The sequence below is a fragment of the Folsomia candida genome, unplaced genomic scaffold, assembly GCF_002217175.1.
Source record: "Folsomia candida strain VU population unplaced genomic scaffold, ASM221717v1 Fcan01_Sc021, whole genome shotgun sequence".
NCBI lineage: Eukaryota > Metazoa > Arthropoda > Collembola > Entomobryomorpha > Isotomidae > Folsomia > Folsomia candida.
Window position 1 is genome coordinate 896,976 of NW_019091213.1, and position 22,181 is coordinate 919,156.

The following is a 22,181-nucleotide window of genomic DNA, read 5'->3' on the forward strand; positions in this document are numbered from 1 at the left end:
ATTTGGAGTAAATGCAAAAAATAATGGACGTAAAAATTATTAAAAACGTATGTTGAATAATCCCACGTTATGCAATGGTTATTTTGCATACAATATGCTAATGATTCATTAATTATATCTACATACATTATTTATCTGAAATTAGTATCGTGACGTTTGTGCAAAAATGCTTCAATTGCCTAAAGATACAAAAATGGACCATGATGACCAATTTAGTATGCAGTGCGTCTAGATCGATAGTTTGCAAATAGATACTTATTCATAACGTAATTATGTAGTGCAGTTGTGCAGATGACAACGAATTAGTTAAAAATAATGGTCTTCTAATCCATATTTTAGTTTTCAGTAAAGCAGCCACACATCTCTGTGTCTGGATACGGACGGGCGACGGGCGACGGTGGTGGCGAAAGGGTGGCAGAGCTCATATCTTTATTAGATATGAGTTTACTATACTGCTCTCCCGAGTTCATTGAAATCTGGATTGGCAAGGTGAACTTGGGTTTCAGTTTGACGATGCAAAAAATGTGGAGTTTTTGGATAAAGAGAAGACCAAGATAATTCTGACAACAACCACGACGCGTTCCATGAACCCCGTAATCATGACCATATCCTCTTTGTTCTCCACTTTTCGGGCTGGCTTGGCTCGCAAGAATTGGCACTTATATTTTATGCACTGCAATCAAACCCATGGCAGGTGAATCCCCCATTTATGCCCACATACTCCAATACGATTAGTACTTGTCGCCCATTTCTTCACTAAATAATACCATCAAACGTGCTTTTATTACGTTTTCCACAAGAAATCGAGACAATCCTCGTAAGAATATATGTTCTGGAATATTCTTCAACCACATGTACACACAATCTTGCATTCATAGCGAGTAATGCGCTCAACTAGTAAATGACCTCATCTGTTTATGAGCTAATTTGCAGTAATGAATAACAATGTTCCAAACAATAGTTTGATTACTAGAGGAAGGTTTCTGTCAACACGTGTCATCCGCATTGCCGCATTTCCCGAGCATGGAGCTGATTGCGTATTATGATCACTGAAAGGAGATTCTTGTACTATTTCTTCCTCCTCCTCCGATGTGAATGGGAGTTGACACGTGCCAATCCCCTCGTCCAGATCGTCCTGTGGTACACATTCCAAATGCGGGAGACACTTTGCGTGGATCTTTTTAGGCGGTGGTTGACTTCCATTAGTTCCCGTACATATCGAATTTAAAACCGAGAAGCAACTGGCCCTCTCTGGGTCCCACTCCATGGCCAGAAAATGATCCGGCGTGGCAGGCACTATGTGTGTCACTCTGGAGTAACACTGACAATGTCGCTCAAAGCAATGCAGGTGCTTCGCATAGTCGCAGTCGTCCCGGTGTGAGCAGGTTTCTCCATGCGATCTTTTGTGGATCTGTCCCTCATCGTTATCCTGGGAACTTATTGAATTCGAAATTGACAAGATAAGTAAGGCGAACATAGTGGGCACCATAGCTTCGATGTGGTGAAAATATATAGAGATTTGTCCTTCAATACAACAATATTTGACACCCGTCTAAAAAAAGGAAAAGAAAAAAACATTACTTTACAATGGCAAAACTATGTATGCAAAATTATATGTGATGTGTTTGTATTACAAGAATCTCCACAAGAAGAAATGGGTATATTGGAGGCGGTAAGGTTCTTTAAACCGTTAGACACACAATAATCAATAGCTGCAGATTTTAAACCCTGAGAAATGGGAGTGATAAAAAAAATTGTCTTAATATATGTACTTGTTTAGCCCTGAAACGATAGTACACCAAAAATAAATTCTCAGTATTTATATCGATTGAGCTCTAGTTTGTCAACTTTGCATAAACACACCGTCGCTTTAATTTCAGTAATTGAACTTTACATGCAATACTTAAATATGATTTGTCAAATCACGATATGAATCTGATACGATGCGATATGATACTTGCCACACCTTATCTTACACATTTAATCAACTCAAGTATCGATTCTCAAAATGCTTAAATAATTCTTTTCCAAGTACAAGATATTGCAAACCAGTCCAACTTTTTAAATCAGTTTTAAACTTTAAACTTTTTGCATGAGTTAAGTCGCAGTTATTGAGCAACCGAATATGCTTATGAAAATATCTAGGTGCATAACGTGGCCATATCTCCATATTGATTTATTCTATTATTTCGACACTTGTGATAACACAATGTACGTGTATTTACATTTATTCGTATTCACTGAATTATCAGATTTTAACCCATTAACCTGGCAGCATTGAATGTTAGTAAAAAATATTCAGAAACATGCAACGAAAAGTAAAACATATTATTAATTAGTCTAGATAGTAAGTTGACCTCCATGTACAGATCGGCATACTTTTTATTATCATACGAATTGCGAGAAATTGACTACACGGAAGATAACAGGTTCAGTCAGATGACAAAATCTAATTAGCGAAACATTGCAATCACGCAGGTCGATATTAAAAGCTGCAACATTCCTGGGTGTAGCAGTTCTGCACTGTTTGGTGTGGAGCGAGATGTGCAAATTCCGAGTCCAGGTGGTTGGGAAGCAACCGCAAGGCAATCCGCTTCCAAAATGCAGGCAATACTTTTGTGTCCAGCAGCTACAGGAAATTCCTTTGTTCCAACGCAGGCAGCCCCGATCGGCGCCACACAGTCGTTCATGTCAAGGTCCCAGACCAATTGGTATTCAGGGGACGTATTAAGCCTCGAAGTGGCACAAGCACAGCGTCCCTCGGTGCACACCAGACTTCGAGACGAGTCACAAAAGGTGTCTGTGCTACAGGTTGTTCCGATGAGGGAGACCTTGGGCACGTTTTCACACGAGCCAACGCCCATGGGCATGTCGCGTAGTTGGACGCAGGTCAATTGGTCCAAACAGGGGACAGCCTTCATTCCTCCGGGGACGGGGGATTGTCTCGTCCCTGTGCAAGCGGACAGGTGTTGACCCACGCAGATTCCTCGGCTCGAGTCCCACGCCAGGTTGTAGGACACCTGGTTTGTCAATGATCCGCTAGAACAGCGACAAAGTCCAGCATCGCAGACCAGACCGACAGCCGTGTCACAATGGGTCGTCGGGTTGCATGGTTGGTTGTAGGACGCTGCAACTGTCAGGTGGAGAAGCGGAAGTAAGCCCAACAAAATTCGGAGCGTCATCGAAATGATGTTAGAAATGCGGAGGAAATACATTTCTCTTAAATTGCGCAGCCTTTCTTAGCGTTTCTGATTGACACCTACGCACACAAAATACATTTCAGTTCACGTCTACGTCAAAATTTGGGGCACCAATTAAATAATTCAAATTGTATCCATATTTGATAGGTCAACCTGTCATTTCTGGTGGGAACAAGTCAAACAAGTTCACCACAGGGTCATTATTATTGGAAAGGAACCTGACAAACGCCTTTGACACTGTACAATTACATTTTACATACGACAGGTTGGAAACTTTGCGATTTCTCACAGTTTGACCTGCCACGTCAAAGAGTGGTGAAATTGTTTCAAAAAGTTGCCTCCAGGAAAATTGGTGGTATGGTATTACGTATTTTGTTATATTAACTTGTCATACAGAATATGAAAATATGCGGTTGTCATCACTCTGAACTTACCACTACTGCTGTCAAGTCCAGACGAAAACATGTACCTGGACACGTAACAAAGGTCAAACTAAACTTTTCAGACGCCGTTTAGGGGACAGATTTAAAAACCCGAAGTAGTATCTCTCGTGCAGATAAACTGATAACCTTAACCACCACGGATTTGGTGTTGCAAACAACAATCGCAGTTTCACAATGTATCAAAGCATGGAGAGATTAATATAATCCCAACTTAGCGGATTTATTGATAATTTTAATACGCTCCGAGCTTCCTCCATCCAACGAATAATTGATATGCATGTTGTGAAAAACAAAGTTTGTGTGCATCTCATTTGTCCGATGTAGATATTTCTGTATGCGATGTGCACAAAGTTGATTCTATGAATATTTTACATGATTAATAATTGAAGGAGGAGAGTTAATCATTACATTCATGTGCACAGAGCAATTGTTGCTGGTAAAAAATCCTCAAAAAAGATCAAAAGTGGATTTAGCACGAAATTCATTCCGAGTGAGGATGACTGATTGTAATCCAGGCAGGCACGTCAGCGAGTGGATGAAAGGTGAGTGGAAAATCAGTTGGTTTTGATGAACCAGTCGTATTCGAATGCAGGCAGTTAATTGGGAACAGACATGCAGAACTGCGAAATGAAGCAGCACAGGTAAGTAGGTGTGGATGATGGTAGTTTATCACATATTCATGCTCTTCTCCTCCAGCACAAAGATTTGTGCAGTGAAATTGGGAAACAAAATAATAATCATTGTGTGTCAGACTCCTCGCCTCGACCGGAGTGAGAACGACTAGCAAGTTGCCCAATTAAAAACTTTGCTAAAAATACGCATGCCATAGTCGGGACTAACAACACCAATTAATTAAAACTTTTCTGTAAATTCAAACTTCTTTGATATCTTTTTTTACAAAGGCCTCAAAACCAGTGAGGACGGGCAGAGAAAGAAATAAAGATCTTATATGAGGAGTAGCAAATAAAGGGTGAAAGTAAAATGTGGGCAGAATAAATACTATGTAGGCAAATAAATTTTGAGCATTTAATTATTGTCTTCCGCTTGTCGAACCCAGTGAAGAATACACTTTCCACTTTTTCTTTGTACTCTTTGACATAATTATGTGTTGACAAGTTCTTCAATTAACAAGTTTAAGGTGGAAAGCGGATTGTACAATCGTAGGGAAAGTCGCATGGTAAACACGAGTCCGATGGCTGTGCAGGAGGGAAGCGTCGTTACAGCTTCTCCAGCTCAAGTTCTGACACTTGATCCATCATCTCCATGTCCTTCATCTCTGGCAGCATCAAAGCGACACCTGCTCCAAAAATTGACACCACTCCGAATATTGCGCACGGCAAGTCGGGATACACCGTTGTCTGGAGAAAGTAAAAACAAGTGAAATTATCCCACTGATTTTGATAAATTTCGGTTGTCGTATTGTCACAAATAATGGACCGACCAGTAGATCTGCCACATAGGGGGCCGCAATGCTCCCAAAACGTCCCATTATTGTTCCCGCAGATTGTCCAGTTGAACGGATGAGGGTGGGGTAGACTAGAGAACAATAAGGAGTTCGCATGGGTAAACGTGCACGTGGTGCGTTTCAAAATTATGGCAAGACTGGATGAATGGACAAAGAGATACCTTCCCCTATGACGAGGTAGATCACGTTGAAGGCTGCAGCAATGAAAAACTTCCCACCCATTGTAAACACGATCCGCAGCATTTCATATTCTACGAGAGGAGAATCAAGGATATAATCGCACTTGAAAGTATTTCTTACTACTCTCTCAAAGACTTATGTATTTCTCCTTAAGAAAGAAAGTACCAGGTGGAGTGACGGCAATCGCAATGGCAAAGGCTCCAGTGAGAAAATAACAAATGGCTGTGGTGGGTCGTCGGCCCCACATTGACAAAAACGGCACTGGCACGATGCAGGCCGGAATTTCCATTAATCCTCTGAAATGGTTTAAAGGCATACTCAATTACTAACAAGTATGTACATAAGCAGTTTTTGGTTCTCTTGCTTTGACGATTCTTGGATTCTTTGAGCAGGGGAAAGACAAGAGGAAAACATAAATATTGAAATGTACCCAAGTGGGAGAAAGTTTACCCGATTGTGACGAGGAGGTACGGGTTGGAGGTGAGATTCGTGGAGAATGCGAACCCATAATAGACGAAAGCAACCACGATAAAGAGCATCCACACCGTCAGCGTTCTTTTGCATCCTTCTCGAGTATCCAACAATGATTTAATGTTGTAAGCAATACTTTGCAACTTTCTCCCAAATTGAGATCTCCCTTCGCCTTCAGAGTCTCCTCCTCCGTGATGTTTGTGGCAGGATTGAATCAAAACCAAGAGCTGATCCTTATTCGGCTTCGGTTTGCCATTCAATCTCGCAATCTTTTCCAGTGCTTTCACCGCTTGTTCGTCCCGACCTGAGGATGCCAGCCAGCGTGGGCTCTCCGGAAACAACCTGGTTGACAATGATGTATTTGTACCGTGTGTAGAAGTAATTATTTACAAAGAGGTGAATTTGGGCTGTACCAAAAATAGGAGAGGAGAAGAAGAGTAGTTGCCGAAAATGCTAATTGCAACATGACCCAATCTCTAATAAAATACGCGTAAATCGGCATGATGGCGTAGCCTACTCCAAAAAATGCTCCCGTAATGCTGTAGAACTTTGCTCGACTTCCAATGTCACAATGCTCCAAAACTACAAACAAAAAGTTTAAACGTGGTTAACTGTGTAATAATTGATGTTGAATTTATATTTTTCCCCGTACTTAACAAACTTGAAGCCTGCATACAACCAGCGGTACCTGCATGAAGGACAGAAGGCATAAATAATCATTACGATGTACGAATGAGAACTGCATGATGACGAATGATGCCGAAATGAATCGTGATATTCAGACAACTAATTCAAAAATCGTTGGTGATTTTGGAGCTCCGAGTTAATTTAAAGAAAATGAACACGACGGTGTCATACATTTACCACGTATTTCTGCAGAATTGAGATTTCAGCCAGGAAATCGCAAGTAAATAAAAATGATTAATTACCAATTGCAATGAAGAGTCGAATGAACACAAAGAGCCAATAAGATTGGGAAAGAGTGGCTGCGAATCCTCCCAGCAGAACTAAAATGATGGATATCAAGGCGGAATTTCTCCTTCCTAAAACCCTGCAACAGATTAGACACACATGACGGAAGTGGTAATAAAGGGAAGAAAGCACAATAATCATTAGTGCCGTCATTTATCGCAACCCGTTTCATCGATCACTACTTAATGCAGAACGTCAATTTTCGTACTAACCGATCGTTGAGCGTACCGAAAAGAAATGTTCCCACGAGACCACCAATCATGTAGGTTGACTGGATCGTCGCAGCCAAATATCGCCGACCGCAGACCAGGTCAAACTGGAATCAGAGAGCGGATCCAATTTTTTCTTATTTAGCGCTATTTTTAATAGATCTGGGGGCACAATCAGATAATTAATTAACCTCCGTAACGATTGTTGAGCTGTAGATTGAGTTGTCATAATTCCACTTTGCACAAGTTTTGGTTTCGTCGCTATTGCTTCCTTGCACATATGCGATCGCTTCCTTGTAGTTGTTTCCAAACCGCGTCGCAATGTAATCGTAGTCACGATCGTAATACTTGCACGAATCGTACTTCCAATCCTGGTCACCATTCGTATTTCTAATCGTAAGCAATTGTTGAGAGAAACATTATGCATGCACTTTTTTGGGAGCAGAAGGTGCATATTTATGAACTTTACATTGTCTTGGGAAGAGAAAGTTCCTTGATTTCAGCAGCCGTCCAGTTGGTGGCTTTCTCCAAGAGTTCAATCTGACACCAATGCGTGGGCACCGCTCCGATGAAGATGTAGCCCAAATGGTTCCAAGTGAGAAATATTAACTAAATGCACACATTCAAATCTTGTATAAAAAATGCAAAGTGTGAAACGCATACATTTTGTACGCCTTAATTTTTAGTCTTAACGTAAAAATGCGTACCTGGAGGGACAAAATCCACATGAGGATCCATTGACATTTCCCGTGGCCTCCCACCAACTCGAATACCTTCTCAAACCCAATTTTCTCCACTGCATTGGAGGTTCTTTGATTTGCCGTCATTTCGTTAATCTTTGTACGGTGGAAAATTTCCTTAATTTTAATTTTTGAGGAAACGATTTGCTCAGCTCAACATTTTCAGAGTTGAATAAGAAATCCCATATTTATTAATATACTCTGTCACTCAAGTCTCAAGTATTAACAGTTCTGATCAAATGAAAAGTTTCTCGCAGTAGTGGTTTTACAGTAATAAGTAAGCACTTCTGGAGCTAACGGAATCCACTCTGGAAATTCATGTTGACTTTTTACGTACGTACGTAGCGTGGCTGGAACGAGACCCTGGACCAAGTCAGGCTCTTATGCATGCATGTACATATGTATATCGACTTCTGTACTAGAGTGGTTTCTTACGACGAATTTAGTCTGAAGCTTAACTTTTGACATCTTAATTCATGTCAAATTATATTGAAATTTTAAGAATATTCCATGCCAAATGACGTGTTTTTTGTTCGTGCCATCTCCAGTCATGAACTTGTACGTCTGTATTAAAGTCGAGTTTCTTCCTATTGCATCCAATACTAAAGTTGGAGGGGAATCCTTATGAACACATTAGTTAATTAATGCATGAAAGAAGGAGGACATGAATATAATCTCTTCTTATTTGCTGTGAAAAGTCGATTGGGTTGCTTGCAAATTGGTCAATTCGTTGTTGCACTGATTGGGTGGGATCCTTCGTAATCATTTTCGTGACAGTTGATTGATTTATTAACACGATTGCTCTCAACTTTTCTCCATAAACAAAATAAGTCGCGTTTTATGGGTACGTGCGTGGCACGGAGGTTCTCCAGTTTTTTGAACCACGTTATGCAAGAAATAAATATTATATGAGGATCTGTACATGCACTGATGGAATAAAAGTGAATGAAAGGCTGAGCTGGTAAAGTTTACAATTTCTTTTATTAGCCAATTAATGGCTGGAAAAGCTATTTCTAAAATTTCATTAGAGTTGTGTCAGTCCATCCGTGATGCTCATTCTGCTCATCCTCCTTTTCTCTTTGATCTCCACGGCCTGCTTCTCCACTTCGTGCACATTGTCCGCCATTTCCAGGACCCTTGTTTCCGGCAGCCCCAGCGCCACTAACCCAGCAGCAACGGCAGAAACTCCAAAGATAACGCTCGCAAAGTCCTTCCCAATGTGTTGCTACTTACAGAAAGAAGGGAAATTCAATGTTAAATTGTTTTGGGAAAAAGAATGAATTTTAGCAGGAAATTATGTATTTTTAGGGGCACGCATAAGTTCACAATTACCAAAAGATCCACGATGTAAGGAGCTGAACCGCCCCCGAGGCGACCACAAAATATGCCGACTGCCAAGCCCGTGGTCCTCATCTCGGTCGGATACAGTTCTGCTCCCAGGAGGTAAATGATTGCGAATGTGGATGAGATGAAGAACTTGGCCAGCATGGCTAAAACGATCCGCGTTGTCTCATAAGCTGTGCGGATTTAATAATAATAAAATTACAAGCATGGAAATTTGATGAAAGAAAGGCTTTGACACATCATCATTTTTTAGCCGACTCACAAGAATCGATTTGAGACAGCCCCAACATGCAGACGCCCGTCAACATAAATGTGGCACAGGTTGTGGGTCTTCGTCCTAGCTTGGAGGCAGGAATCGGAGTGAGGAGGTAGGCAGGAATCTCCATCAATCCGCTGCGTGTAATGAATAAATGTGAGATGCACACTGTTATTTTAGTCCGCGTATTTGTACAGACGGACTCACCCAAGGAAGACGAGAAGGAAGGGATCTGAGGTCAAATTGGTGGAGAATACGAGGCCGTAGTAGACCATGGAGACAGTCAGGAAAATGGTCCAGAAGACCAAGGAACGCTTACGAATTTCTGCCGTGGACATGAGCTTTTTAAAGTTTTCTGCCACCCCTCTGAGTCGGTGCTTAAATTTGGAGGAGGCGGATTTAAGATTGACCTCCCCATTCTCGAGGACCCGTTCTTCCTGTTCTCGAGGAGGAGGCTGCTGATGGGCCTGCCGAATATATTCCAACAAAGCTTCTTTGCTCGGTTTTGGGAATTTGTTGACTTTTGCCATCCGGAGTAAATATTTCAGCGAGTCCTCCTCATTTCCATGCGTTGCCAGCCAGCGTGGCGACTCTGGAACCCTGGATATGGATGGAAATGAAATTTATTCTGGTGCACCGTGGACTATGTATCTATCTACGTAAGTAGGAGCAGTCGTCGTCGTACCACCACAAATAGGACACGAGGGTGAGTGATATGAGGCCAAAGGAAAGTTGAAGCATGGCCCAGTCTCGAATGAAGTAGGCCAGCAATGGGAGAATCATATAGCCAATTGCGAACGGAATCTGCTCCAACATTCCCAAGAGTGCCCGGTACTTGATGTCAGCGTGCTCCATGACTGAAATGCACAAAAGTACGAAATATATAGTATCAGTCTCTCTGCCGTCCAATTTTCCCCTCTAGAGTTTGGCATATTTTCCAGAGATGGATTAACCTGTGGACTCTGTGCCGTTCGCGGACAGAGGACGGATGGGCGTACGAGAGGGCCCGCGGGTCATAATAAAAATGACTTACCGAGAACGAAGCAATTTTGAATTGATCCCGAAACTCCGATCGAGGTGAAGAACCTGAGGAGCAGAAAGATCCAGTAGGACTTTGCAAATGCGGCTGCCAGGCCACACACGACGACGATGGTCAGAGATATGAGAATAGTTTTTCGCCTTCCCAGAAATCTGCAATAAAAAGCTTTATTAAATTCAACCGGATGAGGAAGGCCGAAAAATATTGCGATGAAAACGGAAGAAAACTTGCTTGTCGGAGACCGTCCCAAAGAATACGGTTCCCACCAATCCTCCAGCCATGTACTAGACAAAATTCATAAAAGAGTGAGGACTTTGCTTGGAAAACATGACTAATTAATTTCTGGCTTGAGTATATGTATGAAAATGACGTTTATACCGAGGACTGAATCGTAGCTGTCATCCATCGTCGTCCACAAACTAGTTGGAACTATGATTATCATGATTTAATGAAATAGAATGCGATGAATTTCTCTTATGCAATTCGTTGTTTATTTTTGAATACCTCGGAAGGAATGGTTGTTTTGTATATCGTGCGATCAAAATCCCATTGTGTGCACTCGAGGATCTCGACACCTTCGTAGCTCGTTTTAGAAAACGCTTCCTCAAAAGATTCCGACGTGTCGGCTAAGCTGGCATAATTTAAATTGTAGTAATGGCACTTATCATACGAGAATTCACCAGAGTCGGACTTTCTGAAATTTGACGTGCATAATTCAATACGTAAATATGTATATCGTCGCACTAATTCTAAAAAGACGTAAGTGCATTCGATGCTTAATTTTAAAACCACGTAAGTGCAGTCGATGTTTAATTTTAAAACCACGTAAGTGCAGTCGATGTTTAATTTTAAAAAGACGTAAGTGCACAAAAAAAACTAGTAAAAAGACGTAAGTGCACTTTTTAAAATTATAAAGAGTAATTACTTGTTCAAAATTGTCCTATCAAGGGAAATTTGAACTTATTGGCCCCCATAGGCAAGTAATGAAAGAAAATTCAAAATTTAAAAACCACACCCTCAGGGGGTGTGGTTCTCGGCCTTTACAGTAAGGTGAATTAAATCAAAACGTATTTCTTTCCTCACCCCGGTGACACAATTCCAGAAGATTATTAAAAATTTAAAAACCACACCCGTAGTGGGTGTGGTTCTCGGCGCCTAATTTGCACTACTGTGGATGAAGTTCTAACCCTGCAGACTTATTACACCGCTTTGTAGCATTAATTTCACGACGTCACCGGTCAAAAAAATTTTTTCCTCCAAACTGGTCCAAAATAAAAGTCTAGCATGGGAATAGTATAGAAAAATTATTTTTAGCGTTCTATGACCCCTGGGTCATGAATTAAGGGCCCCTGAAGGGTCAAATAGCGTTCCCTGATAACCCCATGCAAATGGGGTATCAAATTAATCCCCTGGACCAGGGGAACCAGAAAAATATTTTTATAAATTTTTATGACCCTTGAGTCGTGAACTAGGAGCCCTTGAAGGGTTAAATATCATTCCCTCACAACTAAAGGCAAGTGGGGTATCAAATTAATCCCCTGGACAAGGGGAACCCAAAAAATATTTTTCTGGATTTTTTTGACCCTCAGGTCAAGAGTTAAGGGCCCCCGAAGGGTCAAAATAGTAACCATGGTAACCCCATGCAAGTGGGGTATCAAATTAATCCCCTGGCAAAGGGCAAGCATAAAAATATTTTCCTGAATTTTTTTGACCTATAGGTCAAGAGTTAAGGGTCCCTGAAGGGTCAACATAGTAACCATGGTAACCAGGCTTCATATCCTGTCTCAGGCAGCATACTTATGTTTGTATAAACTGGTCCCTTTCTCATATACATATCTTTATGCACCATCTTGTTTGGGGAAGGATTGGGTTAATGGTTGGGGTGATGAATATCCCCTAAAAACTGATGCATTATAAATATATGAGGTGATGGGAGACCCCTTATCCTTGCTGGCTTCTCCAGTCGACATTTTGAAATTTAAGTTTTGGAGTTTGTACTTACTGGTATCCGCTCAATTATTAATTTTTAAAATTGAAGATGACGTTGCATAACTTAATTTATGGAACACTGTATGTGTTATATATAGTTCATTGTGTTTGTGGTAAAAGTTGCGCGAATGTCGATAAAATAGAAATAGATAAACAGGTTAAAGTTGTGTGTGATGAGACGGATAACCTGGGTGGATTGGTTATCTGGTTCAAGGAGACATTACCATCCACTTGCAGTGGATTTCTGATATGTAATCAAACGATGTGTATGGAAATTAATGAAACTGTTATGTTCTTCAGTGACACTATCAAAATTGAAGAAGTAGAGTATGAAAATAAAAAGATACGGGTATGGGGAAGTGAAAGCTATGTAACTTTTTATTTTAAAAGTTTCGTGGATGCCAGCCGTTATCTACTAAATAACATCACAATTTCAAACGCCAACCACACATTTCCATCCAATAAACTATCCGACTTAACTCAGGAAAAAATTAGTGACACTTATTGTAATATAGCGGCTGAAACGAAGAACTGTACCACCAAGCAAGCAGTAACTAAAGCTATTCAAGGCACTACTCCTCTTCCTTCTGCATGCACAGTTCTAATTCTGTGCAACCAAATATCATGCATCAGGTTCAACTACACAAGTCTCCTGCATTCAGCCTTCTTTGCCAGAAAGCACACGTTTATTCCTACCAACGAAGGTAAATTGCCATCTTGCTTTCATCTTCGTCAAGATGCATTTTTCCATCCTGGATCTCTCCGACGCCCACGTGGTATTATACTTTCCTTGGAGAAAGCTAAAGTTAAAAAGGCGCCAAGCGGATTACCTTTCAATCTCCCTGGATATAGGTAATTGGTTATTTTGGATGAGTTTTTTTATTTTTGAAGTTGCGATTGGAATCTTTATGAAATGATTCTTTATTAACATAATTTTATTATTGGTATTAATTAAGATATTGCGGGCCTGCCACCGATATTGAGAAGCAGGATGATCTCGGTGGCCCAATAAATGCTGTTGGTAATTGTTGCCCAATTTATGCTCATACACTAACCAAGTCAAATTTGTGAAAATTAATTTTATAATTTTTGTGTTGATATTATTCACAGATGCAGCATGCCGCAAACATGACGTCGATTATTTGCTAGGGGTTCTACCATCAGAGGCAGACGAGGCACTTCTAACTACTGTGCAATTACATCGAAAAGATCTGTTCCCACTTTTTGCGGCCGCAATGAGTGCCAAAAAATATTTCGAAAGTCAAATTGGAGGGTCCTATACATCCTTCTTATATTTCTACCCAGCAGGATTTTATCCCAGTTTAACTTTGCATTTTGCACATGAAACGGTGTACGATAAAACTTCAGCAGGAACACTAACAACTGCTCGTGCCATCTGGGAAGGCCAAGCTCAGGAGTCAAAGTGGATAAGTATTCTGCAAAATATTTGGCTAGGGAGCTGCTACACGGTGGATCCAGAAACTAATGTAAATCCACCGCATATCGATGTAAGATTATATTTTTGCACTATTAATGCTAGCTCAGATTCATCGATTTATTGTCTGAGAGCACAGACGCATTTCATACAAGTTTATCACTTTTAGCAAAAACAGTCTGACATGAATTCCCTCGTCATGCCATGCTCAAATGTGGATGAAATGGACACCAATGCAGACGCACTTGTGAGAAATATTGCAACATATTTATAAATAGCAGCGACCGCGGATGTTGTGGGGGACATCGTGAAATTGTTATTGTAGTAACAAGCTCATGTACGTTTTTGTTCTGATCAATACAGGAGGATGGTGATGGAGATGATGAACGTGGGCACTGTGGACAACGTGAAGAGTTAGGGGAAGGGTCAGCTCCTGGCGGTGAATCACCAATGGACACTTCAAATACAGAGTATGCATCCAAGAGTACAGAAGGTGAAGATACATGTGTGGGAACAGACATTTACCCAACGGCCCCTTACAAAGGGGGATGTAGGATGATTTTGAACGAATTTGCAACCAAGAATGATGATAACCAGATTTCGTTTATTGAACATGTTCGTATTTGGCGCTCGTCCTCCAAAAACTAATTCACTTAACGGATTCGTTGAAATAATCCTTGTGGGCGGGATGACTATCCACCAAGTAATGTACGCATCTTTCCAGAACAAGATCTTCTCAATCATACAAGAGAAACAAACTACGCAACGCAAAATAAAAAATTTCTACTTTGTCCTCGGATCGAAACAAGTTGCACCAGATATGTTGTTTTCTGACAGCCAGATTACTAGTGACCATCTCGAAGGAATCTTACCTGCCGAGTCATTGACGTACTGCATAATTTTACTTCACTTCGGACACAATCAAGGGCAATTTCATCAAGCAGTTCAATCTTTTTCACTAATCCAAAATGTTCCACCCGGCAGTGACACCTCCCAACCCCCATAAACGACGAAAAGATGAATCTTATAAACGAGTTCATTCAAGATGTCCTAATTGTTGGTCCTCCTTGTCCGGATTCTGAGTGTGGATATTTCTATTCCCTTCTCAGAGCTAAAGAACAGGTATTGGGGGAAGGTGAAATGCGAATTCCTTTATCTGATGTTCCTAGACGGAATGATGGAACCAAACCTTACCTTAGTCTTTCGAGGTGCAGTCCTACGAGTTTTCCTATGCAACAATTAGCCTTTGAAATTGAGAAAGCAACACCGAAAGCGAAAAACGACTGTAAACAACCAAATACTAAACTCCCATTCCAACTACTTGGTGTTTCACTACAGGCGACAGCTCAAAAGTTAATTGTCAACGCCAAAGTATTCTTTGACAGTAACCAGGTACAGTGTGAAATACTAACAGGAAACTCTGTCACCAAAACTAGCCAGATTCTAGGAATTGGAGAGAGAACAGTTTATCAGACAATGGAGAATTACAAAACGAATAGTATAAAAACACCTGGTAAGAAACGTATTAGACCAACGCCAGTGATGGATCAGTTTGACGACTTCCGAACTGAGCACGTTAAACGAATCATTCATCAATTCTATGCTAATAATCAAGCACCAACAATGCATAACGTATACACAAAACTGATGGAGGAAGTCAAGGAAGAAGAAGATGGTCGGATAGCCCGAGGAGAAACTCTTACAGCGTTCAAATGTTCCAAGTGGACGTTAAGAAAACTCATTAAGCAATTAGGATTTAGATTCAAAACTGTTGATAAGCGAGCAGTTATCCTCATGAGATCAGACATCGTGCAGAAGCGATATGAATATCTGTCCGTAATGATTAAAAATGGTCAGTCCGAGAACCCAAAATGTGTTGTCTACACAGGTTTGGCTGATTAAATATCAAAAATGTTTTAATTTAATTTAATATAATTATTAATGCATTATATTTATTCAGATGAAACATGGGTCGATAGTTATGCTAGAACTGGAAAAGGCTGGGTTATTAATTCACCAAAGTCATTTCATGAAGCGGCTTTATACTCCTTCCAAAACCCGAAAATTTCTAGAGGACCACGTATCATTGTGATGCATGCAGGTGCAGTTCAACTATCCACATTAAATAGGAAATTATTTCAAAATAATAATTATCTTCACAGGTGGAGAGGATGGATTCGTACCTGGCGCTATGAAGGTATATCCAGTATCAAAGAAGAAAGTCCAGATGGATTACCACGCAAACGTTAACGGTGTCGCTTACATGGCTTGGTGGAAGGATCTTAATCAAAAGATAAAAGATAATTATGGTCCATGCATAATTGTTATTGATAACGGTAATATCATCCAATAATTTGTATTTGTAAATTCCATTTTAATTTGAATTTCATTTATTTAAATTTGTCAGCTCCGTATCACAGCACCAAGGAAGCCCCAAAATCTACATCCCGAAAACAAGAGCTATACGACTGGCTGAATGATAATTTAGAGGGCCCTGAAAAGCTGAAACTAAAACCTGTAAAGCAAATGAGACGACCTGAATTATGGAAAATGGTTCAAGACCTTAAAAACGGAAATGAATATTACATTGTGGATAAGGAGGCATTGAAATATGGAAACACTGTTGTCCGGTAAAGTTATTTTCTATTCATGGGTAATTTACTAATAATTTGTAATATTTATTTAAACACTGTATTTACGTATTTTCCAGATTACCCCCATATAACTGGTAAGAACTGGTAATCATAGGTAACGGTAATAAGAATATTCATGTAATAACTATTTTTAGCGACTTGAACCCAATTGAGTACGTGTGGAAAGACATCAAGCACGCAGTTAGGGCTGCAAACACACAGGGGACCGCTGAGTTTGCACAAGCTGAGGCTGAGAGAATTATGACAACATACACAAAGGAACAATGGCAGAAACACATCAAACATGTGCACCGGTTCGTAAAACCAAGATTCGCTATTATGGGAATAATTCGCAATTTCTACATTATTATTGTAAATAGATTGGAGGACGAGTATTGGAAAAATGATGGACATTTTGATGACTTCCTTGATGACTTCCAAACACGTGTAGCTTCAGCCAACCCCATTCGAGTGAGTTCTTGGTGACAGTAAACTATTAGTAAAAAAATACATAACTTATACATAATATACAGATTACAGCAGCAGATGATGTGTCTGACGACGAAGATGAGGACCCTGACGATGTTGACGAAGTAGTTGATAGATTCCGAATGCAAATACACAATGATATTGAATACTCACAGGCTGGGGAAGAAGAAGACTTGCCTGAAGAAGAATGTGCAACTTCTAGGAGGAGATTAACCTTCCCACCAGAATCAACCTAGATTTTAACTTCAATGGATTCAATACATAATAAATATTATAAATAGTGAATCCGATTTGTACATAGTGTTAAGAATTATTATTCATTAAATTTGTACGAAATTTTCAAAAATATGCCTACCCCTCTCTACTTAACATTCTTGCAAAACTGAAAACTTTAAAATAATGTCCCGTTTAGTAAAATACAATAAGTTATTATTTGACCCTTCAGGGGCCCTTAACTCTTGACCTATACGTCACAAAAACCAAAAAATATTTTTCTGATTCCCCTGGTCCAGGGGATTAATTTGATACCCCATTCACCTTAGTTACCATGGTTACTATGTTGACCCTTCAGGGACCCTTAACTGTTGCCCGATAGGTCAAAAAAATTCAGGAAAATATTTTTATGCTTGCCCTTTGCCAGGGGATTAATTTGATACCCCACTTGCATGGGGTTACCATGGTTACTATTTTGACCCTTCGGGGGCCCTTAACTCTTGACCTGAGGGTCAAAAAAATCCAGAAAAATATTTTTTGGGTTCCCCTTGTCCAGGGGATTAATTTGATACCCCACTTGCCTTTAGTTGTGAGGGAATGATATTTAACCCTTCAAGGGCTCCTAGTTCACGACTCAAGGGTCATAAAAATTTATAAAAATATTTTTCTGGTTCCCCTGGTCCAGGGGATTAATTTGATACCCCATTTGCATGGGGTTATCAGGGAACGCTATTTGACCCTTCAGGGGCCCTTAATTCATGACCCAGGGGTCATAGAACGCTAAAAATAATTTTTCTATACTATTCCCATGCTAGACTTTTATTTTGGACCAGTTTGGAGGAAAAAATTTTTTTGACCGGTGACGTCGTGAAATTAATGCTACAAAGCGGTGTAATAAGTCTGCAGGGTTAGAACTTCATCCACAGTAAATAAAACATGGCATGCAATATATCCTTTTTCTCATCCCGATGATCCATATTCGACGGCACGCTCAAAATTTTAAAACCAAAACATTCAGGGGGTGTGGTTCTTAAAGCAAAAACTAAATTTTGACTTAATTACATCCCCAAAGTTTCATAAATTGCGTTTTGACGTGGTTGCACCCCCAAAGTTTCAAAAATTGAATTTTGATTTTGTTACACCCATAAAGTCTCCAAAATTGATTTTTGACTTGGGAAAACTTTGGGGGGTACAACCAAGTCAAAATTAAATTTTGGAACCTTTGGGGGTGTAACCAAGTCAAAATTAAATTTTGGAACCTTTGGGGGTGTAACCAAATCAAAATTCAATTTTTGAAACTTTGTGGGTGCAACCAAGTCAAAATTCAATTGTGGAAACTTTGGGGGTGTAGCCACGTCAAAACGCAATTTATGAAACTTCGGGATGAGAAATCCTATTTCTCATCGGGATGAGAAATAGGATATATTGCATGCCATGTTTTATTTAGTGCAAATTAGGCGCCGAGAACCACACCCACTACGGGTGTGGTTTTTAAATTTTTAATAATCTTCTGGAATTGCGTCACCGGGGTGAGGAAAGAAATACGTTTTGATTTAATTCACCTTACTGTAAAGGCCGAGAACCACACCCCCTGAGGGTGTGGTTTTTAAATTTTGAATTTTCTTTCATTACTTGCCTATGGGGGCCAATAAGTTCAAATTTCCCTTGATAGGACAATTTTGAACAAGTAATTACTCTTTATAATTTTAAAAAGTGCACTTACGTCTTTTTACTAGTTTTTTTTTGTGCACTTACGTCTTTTTAAAATTAAACATCGAGTGCACTTACGTGGTTTTAAAATTAAGCATCGAATGCACTTACGTCTTTTTAGAATTAGTGCGACGATATGTATGTATGCATCCCTTTGTATGGCATATAATTGCGATATGTTTGGTATTTTAAGCTCACACTGTTCTTGGAATGGAAAGCCTTTTGATTTCTGTCAGGGTCCAGTTTGTCCGTGTCTCCAAGTCTTCAATTTTGCACCAATGGTCTGGCACCGCGCCCAGAAAAGAATACCCAATGTGATGCCAGGTGACAATTATCAACTGAAAAATATGCATTATTAATGTAAAACTGATAAAATAGAGTTTATGAACTTCTAAAAAGAGAAGAGGACGCACTTGGAGCGAGGTTATCAAGAGAAGCCTCCATTGGAACCATCCACTGCCACCCACGTAGTCGTAGACCTTTTCGAATCCGTCATTCTTTTTTTCGTCACTGTTCGTCATTCTCCTCCGCCTCTCTTTTGACGAGTGACAATTAAACTTTCAACTTATCTAGCAAAATATGTAGCGATTTTCACCCATAATCAAGACTAAAACAAAAAACTGTGGCGTACATATGTCGGACACCACGCTGACATACTTATGAGACGAGGTTTGATCCGTGATCGTTTGATCTAATGAAGTTGAGCATGGACACACGCACGTAGGTTGTTCAGCATTTGTCATCTCATCATAATACGAACAGTTGATCAATGTGGATTACTTGGATAAATGTCTGGACAACGTTTTGCACACAGACCTCAATCACTTGAGGGTTTTGCAGAGCCTGTAAAAACACTGCTTCATCACAACCGAGGAAGTTTCTCATTTACATCGTGGGCTAACTCTCGTCTTTTCATCTTCAGTCAGTGTCGTGGAGTTTGCATGTGCGGTGTGTATGTAGCCCACTCCAACTTTGTGGTGGTTAGCTCTGAAGGTCGTTTCTTGTGGTTTGTCTGGCTTTTGACGTATTCAATTATTTTGACCTCCACATATGCATCAGTTAATGTCAACCCTTCGAGAACACTTCCGTGTGAAAATACTGGGCAGCTTTCTCCCTGCGCTAAATTTGCCACTTTTTTTTATCTACATATCTACATGCATGCCTCTAGTTGTGGGGGACATCTGGATATAAAATTGCATTCACACCATCTCACCGCATCCCACGCAGTTTTAAAGCATATCAATGTCACGGTGTCAACACCATCATCATGATTCGCCGATGAATGACTCCTGCTCTAATTCTCTTGTCAACAACCTTTTATGTGAACTTCAACTGGTAATGATGAGTCCTTTTTGGCATTTCGTGGAATGGGATCTGTGAATCCCAGAATTAGGACTGTCGTACTATTTATGCAGATGTCCTGCAAACTTGGGGGTTCATCTACCAAGTAACAAAAAGTGACAGAGGGACATCTGTGCTGTATCCTATTGAACGTCGTGACACTGAAATTCCGTTTCTAAATAGAAAAGATGAACAGTACGAGTACATATATTTCAACGGAATGATGTTGTTGGGCGAAATTAAATGTCCATTTTGTGTGAGATTCGAATGAAAGAGTCGCCATCGTCGCGTCTCAAATTCTCTTTCTCTCCGGATTTTCAGAGCACATGCAAATCGTGAGCAATAAGTTTTAACATCTTTATTTGTCCCATGAAACGATATGCAGAGAATAGAAGCAGGCACACATTTAGGAGGATTACAGCCCACACAGTGGTAATAAATATCCTCACGGGGTCTCAGGCTGTGTATGCAGATACATAAATGTGTTTCCAACTGGAACACAGATAATTTCAATGTTATCGATGGAAATTAAGTTGCACGTTATTCTTCTAATATTTTTATTGAACCAATAATAATGAATTTCCTCCAATTCACGGGATATTTGAATTAGGAAATGGGAGACCATGAATGATTAATTATTTCAGCTGTTAAAATCCGTGTCAATTTTATCCCCATCATTTATTTTATATGCGCTGAGAGAAGCAGGCTAGATCAAACTTTAAAGTTTAAAATTTCGGCGTCTCCTCCTATCCTCGTGCGACAGATCTTCGAGTACTACACATATGTATGAATCGCCATATGTATGAATTGCCAGGAATTGGAGAAAATAATCCACAATTTTTGACATTTAGGAAAATTGAGACCTTGTCGTTCTGCTCTGACTCTCACATAATTGCTAGAATTTGAAAAATGTGGCATATAAATTTAAACGTGTCAAAACAACTGACATAATTATATAACGATTTAACTAAATATTCTGTATCTCTAGCGTGGTCCACCTGGCACGATGTGTGTAACTGGTCAGTGGGTAGATTTTATTAGGAGACGTCGTGTGAGATGTCCCAGATCTGCCACTCAAAGAATAAGAGATATACGACCATCTTACGTAGAAGTGTAAGGTCAAACGGCTATAACTATTTGCTCTCTCGGACTTCAGCACCAGAACTCAACCAAACCGTCGAAAAAACAAAATTTGATCAAAAACAGACGCTCCAACTTATTTTTAAAACTTGGAATAAAATTGGGAGGCTTGTTGAATATGAAAATTATGAGGGGCCACGTGGACGGTTATTCAGGTGACGTAAAAATTTAATTATTTCCCAGACTTGACGCATATGATTAAAATCTCTGCAGACAGCGGCATTAATAATGTGGACTCAATGTCCCATAACACGAAAAGCTGTACATATGACTGCACGCTAATTAGAAACTCGTTTGAATTTGCAGGACTGATGTCATCACTAAATTTAACTGCCAGCCATCCAGTCGTCGTCGCTTGGTTGGTTTCTCGGTTTTGGTCTCCAAGTGGAAAACCTTGTGGAAATTGTTCAGCACTGAAGAATCCTTCTTCCTCGGTGAGAGTAAGTGGAAAATAAACTTATTTAGACATGCAGCAGAACAGTGTGGGCGTTCAGAGGTTAAAATGTAGGTGGCTCGGAACAGCCTTCACATTCGTACACCACTCGTCTCTGTATTCCTACCGCCTGCTTGGCCCACGATGAAAAAAGTGCTTCAATTGTAACTCCTAATTGAAGCCTGGGGTTATCTTCGCCACACACATATCATTCATGAGCAAATTGAGAGATTATAAACTTTTCTATGGTCCGAGACTCTGCTAACGAGTGCTTGGCCTAAGAAGCCACTCACTCACTCTCCTTACCTTAATGGAGGTAATTTAGATTAGTAAAAACCTGCAGTGCAGACTTGATATAGCCCGAGCCAGGCCTAGTTGTACTACCCAATCCGACTCTTTTGCATGAAATTTTATGAAGTGAGGAGGACGTCCTTAATACGCCACCCACGTAGATGACCCCCACGGGTCAACTACTTGAC

At 40.2% G+C, this 22,181-nt stretch overlaps 4 protein-coding genes across 6 annotated transcripts; 1 reads left to right on the forward strand and 3 right to left on the reverse strand.

Moving 5' to 3' along the window:
* Positions 1 to 2,140: 2,140 nt before the first annotated feature.
* LOC110858438 lies at positions 2,141 to 3,911 on the reverse strand. Of its 2 annotated transcripts, none has more exons than XM_022107221.2 (2): positions 3,635 to 3,911; positions 2,141 to 3,259 (listed from the first exon to the last, which is right to left on the reverse strand). In XM_022107221.2, the coding sequence occupies exon 2, from the start codon at positions 3,213 to 3,215 to the stop codon at positions 2,454 to 2,456; it is 762 nt and encodes a 253-aa protein (XP_021962913.1). In that variant the 5' UTR covers positions 3,216 to 3,259; positions 3,635 to 3,911; the 3' UTR covers positions 2,141 to 2,453. The 2 variants fall into 2 exon arrangements, with proteins under 2 accessions (XP_021962913.1, XP_021962914.1); XM_022107222.2 differs by lacking the exon at positions 3,635 to 3,911 and adding an exon at positions 3,354 to 3,624.
* A 736-nt stretch (positions 3,912 to 4,647) lies between these two features.
* LOC110858483 (solute carrier family 22 member 6-B) lies at positions 4,648 to 8,042 on the reverse strand. Its single transcript, XM_022107284.2, has 12 exons — positions 7,648 to 8,042; positions 7,410 to 7,549; positions 7,132 to 7,330; positions 6,944 to 7,047; positions 6,689 to 6,810; positions 6,412 to 6,447; positions 6,173 to 6,341; positions 5,739 to 6,101; positions 5,454 to 5,584; positions 5,270 to 5,359; positions 5,085 to 5,179; positions 4,648 to 5,001 (listed from the first exon to the last, which is right to left on the reverse strand). Exons 1-12 carry the CDS (start codon positions 7,765 to 7,767, stop codon positions 4,861 to 4,863), a joined length of 1,710 nt encoding a protein of 569 aa, XP_021962976.1. The 5' UTR covers positions 7,768 to 8,042; the 3' UTR covers positions 4,648 to 4,860.
* Positions 8,043 to 8,642: 600 nt separating this feature from the next.
* On the reverse strand, positions 8,643 to 19,472 carry LOC110858552 (organic cation transporter protein). The gene is made up of 11 exons (XM_022107369.2): positions 19,202 to 19,472; positions 18,987 to 19,126; positions 10,824 to 11,013; positions 10,698 to 10,748; positions 10,551 to 10,603; positions 10,314 to 10,471; positions 9,966 to 10,137; positions 9,488 to 9,880; positions 9,287 to 9,417; positions 9,013 to 9,197; positions 8,643 to 8,905 (listed from the first exon to the last, which is right to left on the reverse strand). Exons 1-11 carry the CDS (start codon positions 19,307 to 19,309, stop codon positions 8,705 to 8,707), a joined length of 1,782 nt encoding a protein of 593 aa, XP_021963061.2. The 5' UTR covers positions 19,310 to 19,472; the 3' UTR covers positions 8,643 to 8,704.
* On the forward strand, positions 15,679 to 17,358 carry LOC118438435. Of its 2 annotated transcripts, XM_035858719.1 has the most exons (7): positions 15,679 to 15,844; positions 15,906 to 16,079; positions 16,151 to 16,373; positions 16,454 to 16,471; positions 16,532 to 16,690; positions 16,757 to 16,847; positions 16,910 to 17,357. In XM_035858719.1, exons 1-7 carry the CDS (start codon positions 15,685 to 15,687, stop codon positions 17,099 to 17,101), a joined length of 1,017 nt encoding a protein of 338 aa, XP_035714612.1. In that variant the 5' UTR covers positions 15,679 to 15,684; the 3' UTR covers positions 17,102 to 17,357. The 2 variants fall into 2 exon arrangements, with proteins under 2 accessions (XP_035714612.1, XP_035714610.1); XM_035858717.1 differs by having other exon boundaries at positions 16,532 to 16,847; positions 16,910 to 17,358.
* Positions 19,473 to 22,181: the final 2,709 nt, after the last annotated feature.

Bases quoted from the DNA above. Each gene is read 5' to 3' on its own strand.
- LOC110858552 (XM_022107369.2), bottom strand. From the start codon at position 19,309: ATGACGAACAGTGACGAAAAAAAGAATGACGGATTCGAAAAGGTCTAC. The intron at 19,127-19,201 runs GTGCGTCCTCTT...CATATTTTTCAG, and splicing joins TCTTGATAACCTCGCTCCAA to TTGATAATTGTCACCTGGCA. The intron at 8,906-9,012 runs GTAATTGTGAAC...TTCTGTAAGTAG, and splicing joins CTTACATCGTGGATCTTTTG to CAACACATTGGGAAGGACTT.
- LOC118438435 (XM_035858717.1), top strand. From the start codon at position 15,685: ATGCATTATATTTATTCAGATGAAACATGGGTCGATAGTTATGCTAGA. The intron at 15,845-15,905 runs GTGCAGTTCAAC...TTATCTTCACAG, and splicing joins TATCATTGTGATGCATGCAG to GTGGAGAGGATGGATTCGTA. The intron at 16,080-16,150 runs GTAATATCATCC...TAAATTTGTCAG, and splicing joins CATAATTGTTATTGATAACG to CTCCGTATCACAGCACCAAG.
- LOC110858438 (XM_022107221.2), bottom strand. From the start codon at position 3,215: ATGTATTTCCTCCGCATTTCTAACATCATTTCGATGACGCTCCGAATT.
- LOC110858483 (XM_022107284.2), bottom strand. From the start codon at position 7,767: ATGACGGCAAATCAAAGAACCTCCAATGCAGTGGAGAAAATTGGGTTT. The intron at 7,331-7,409 runs GTAAAGTTCATA...GCTTACGATTAG, and splicing joins CTTTCTCTTCCCAAGACAAT to AAATACGAATGGTGACCAGG. The intron at 6,102-6,172 runs GTACAGCCCAAA...ATTGTCAACCAG, and splicing joins CTTCTCCTCTCCTATTTTTG to GTTGTTTCCGGAGAGCCCAC.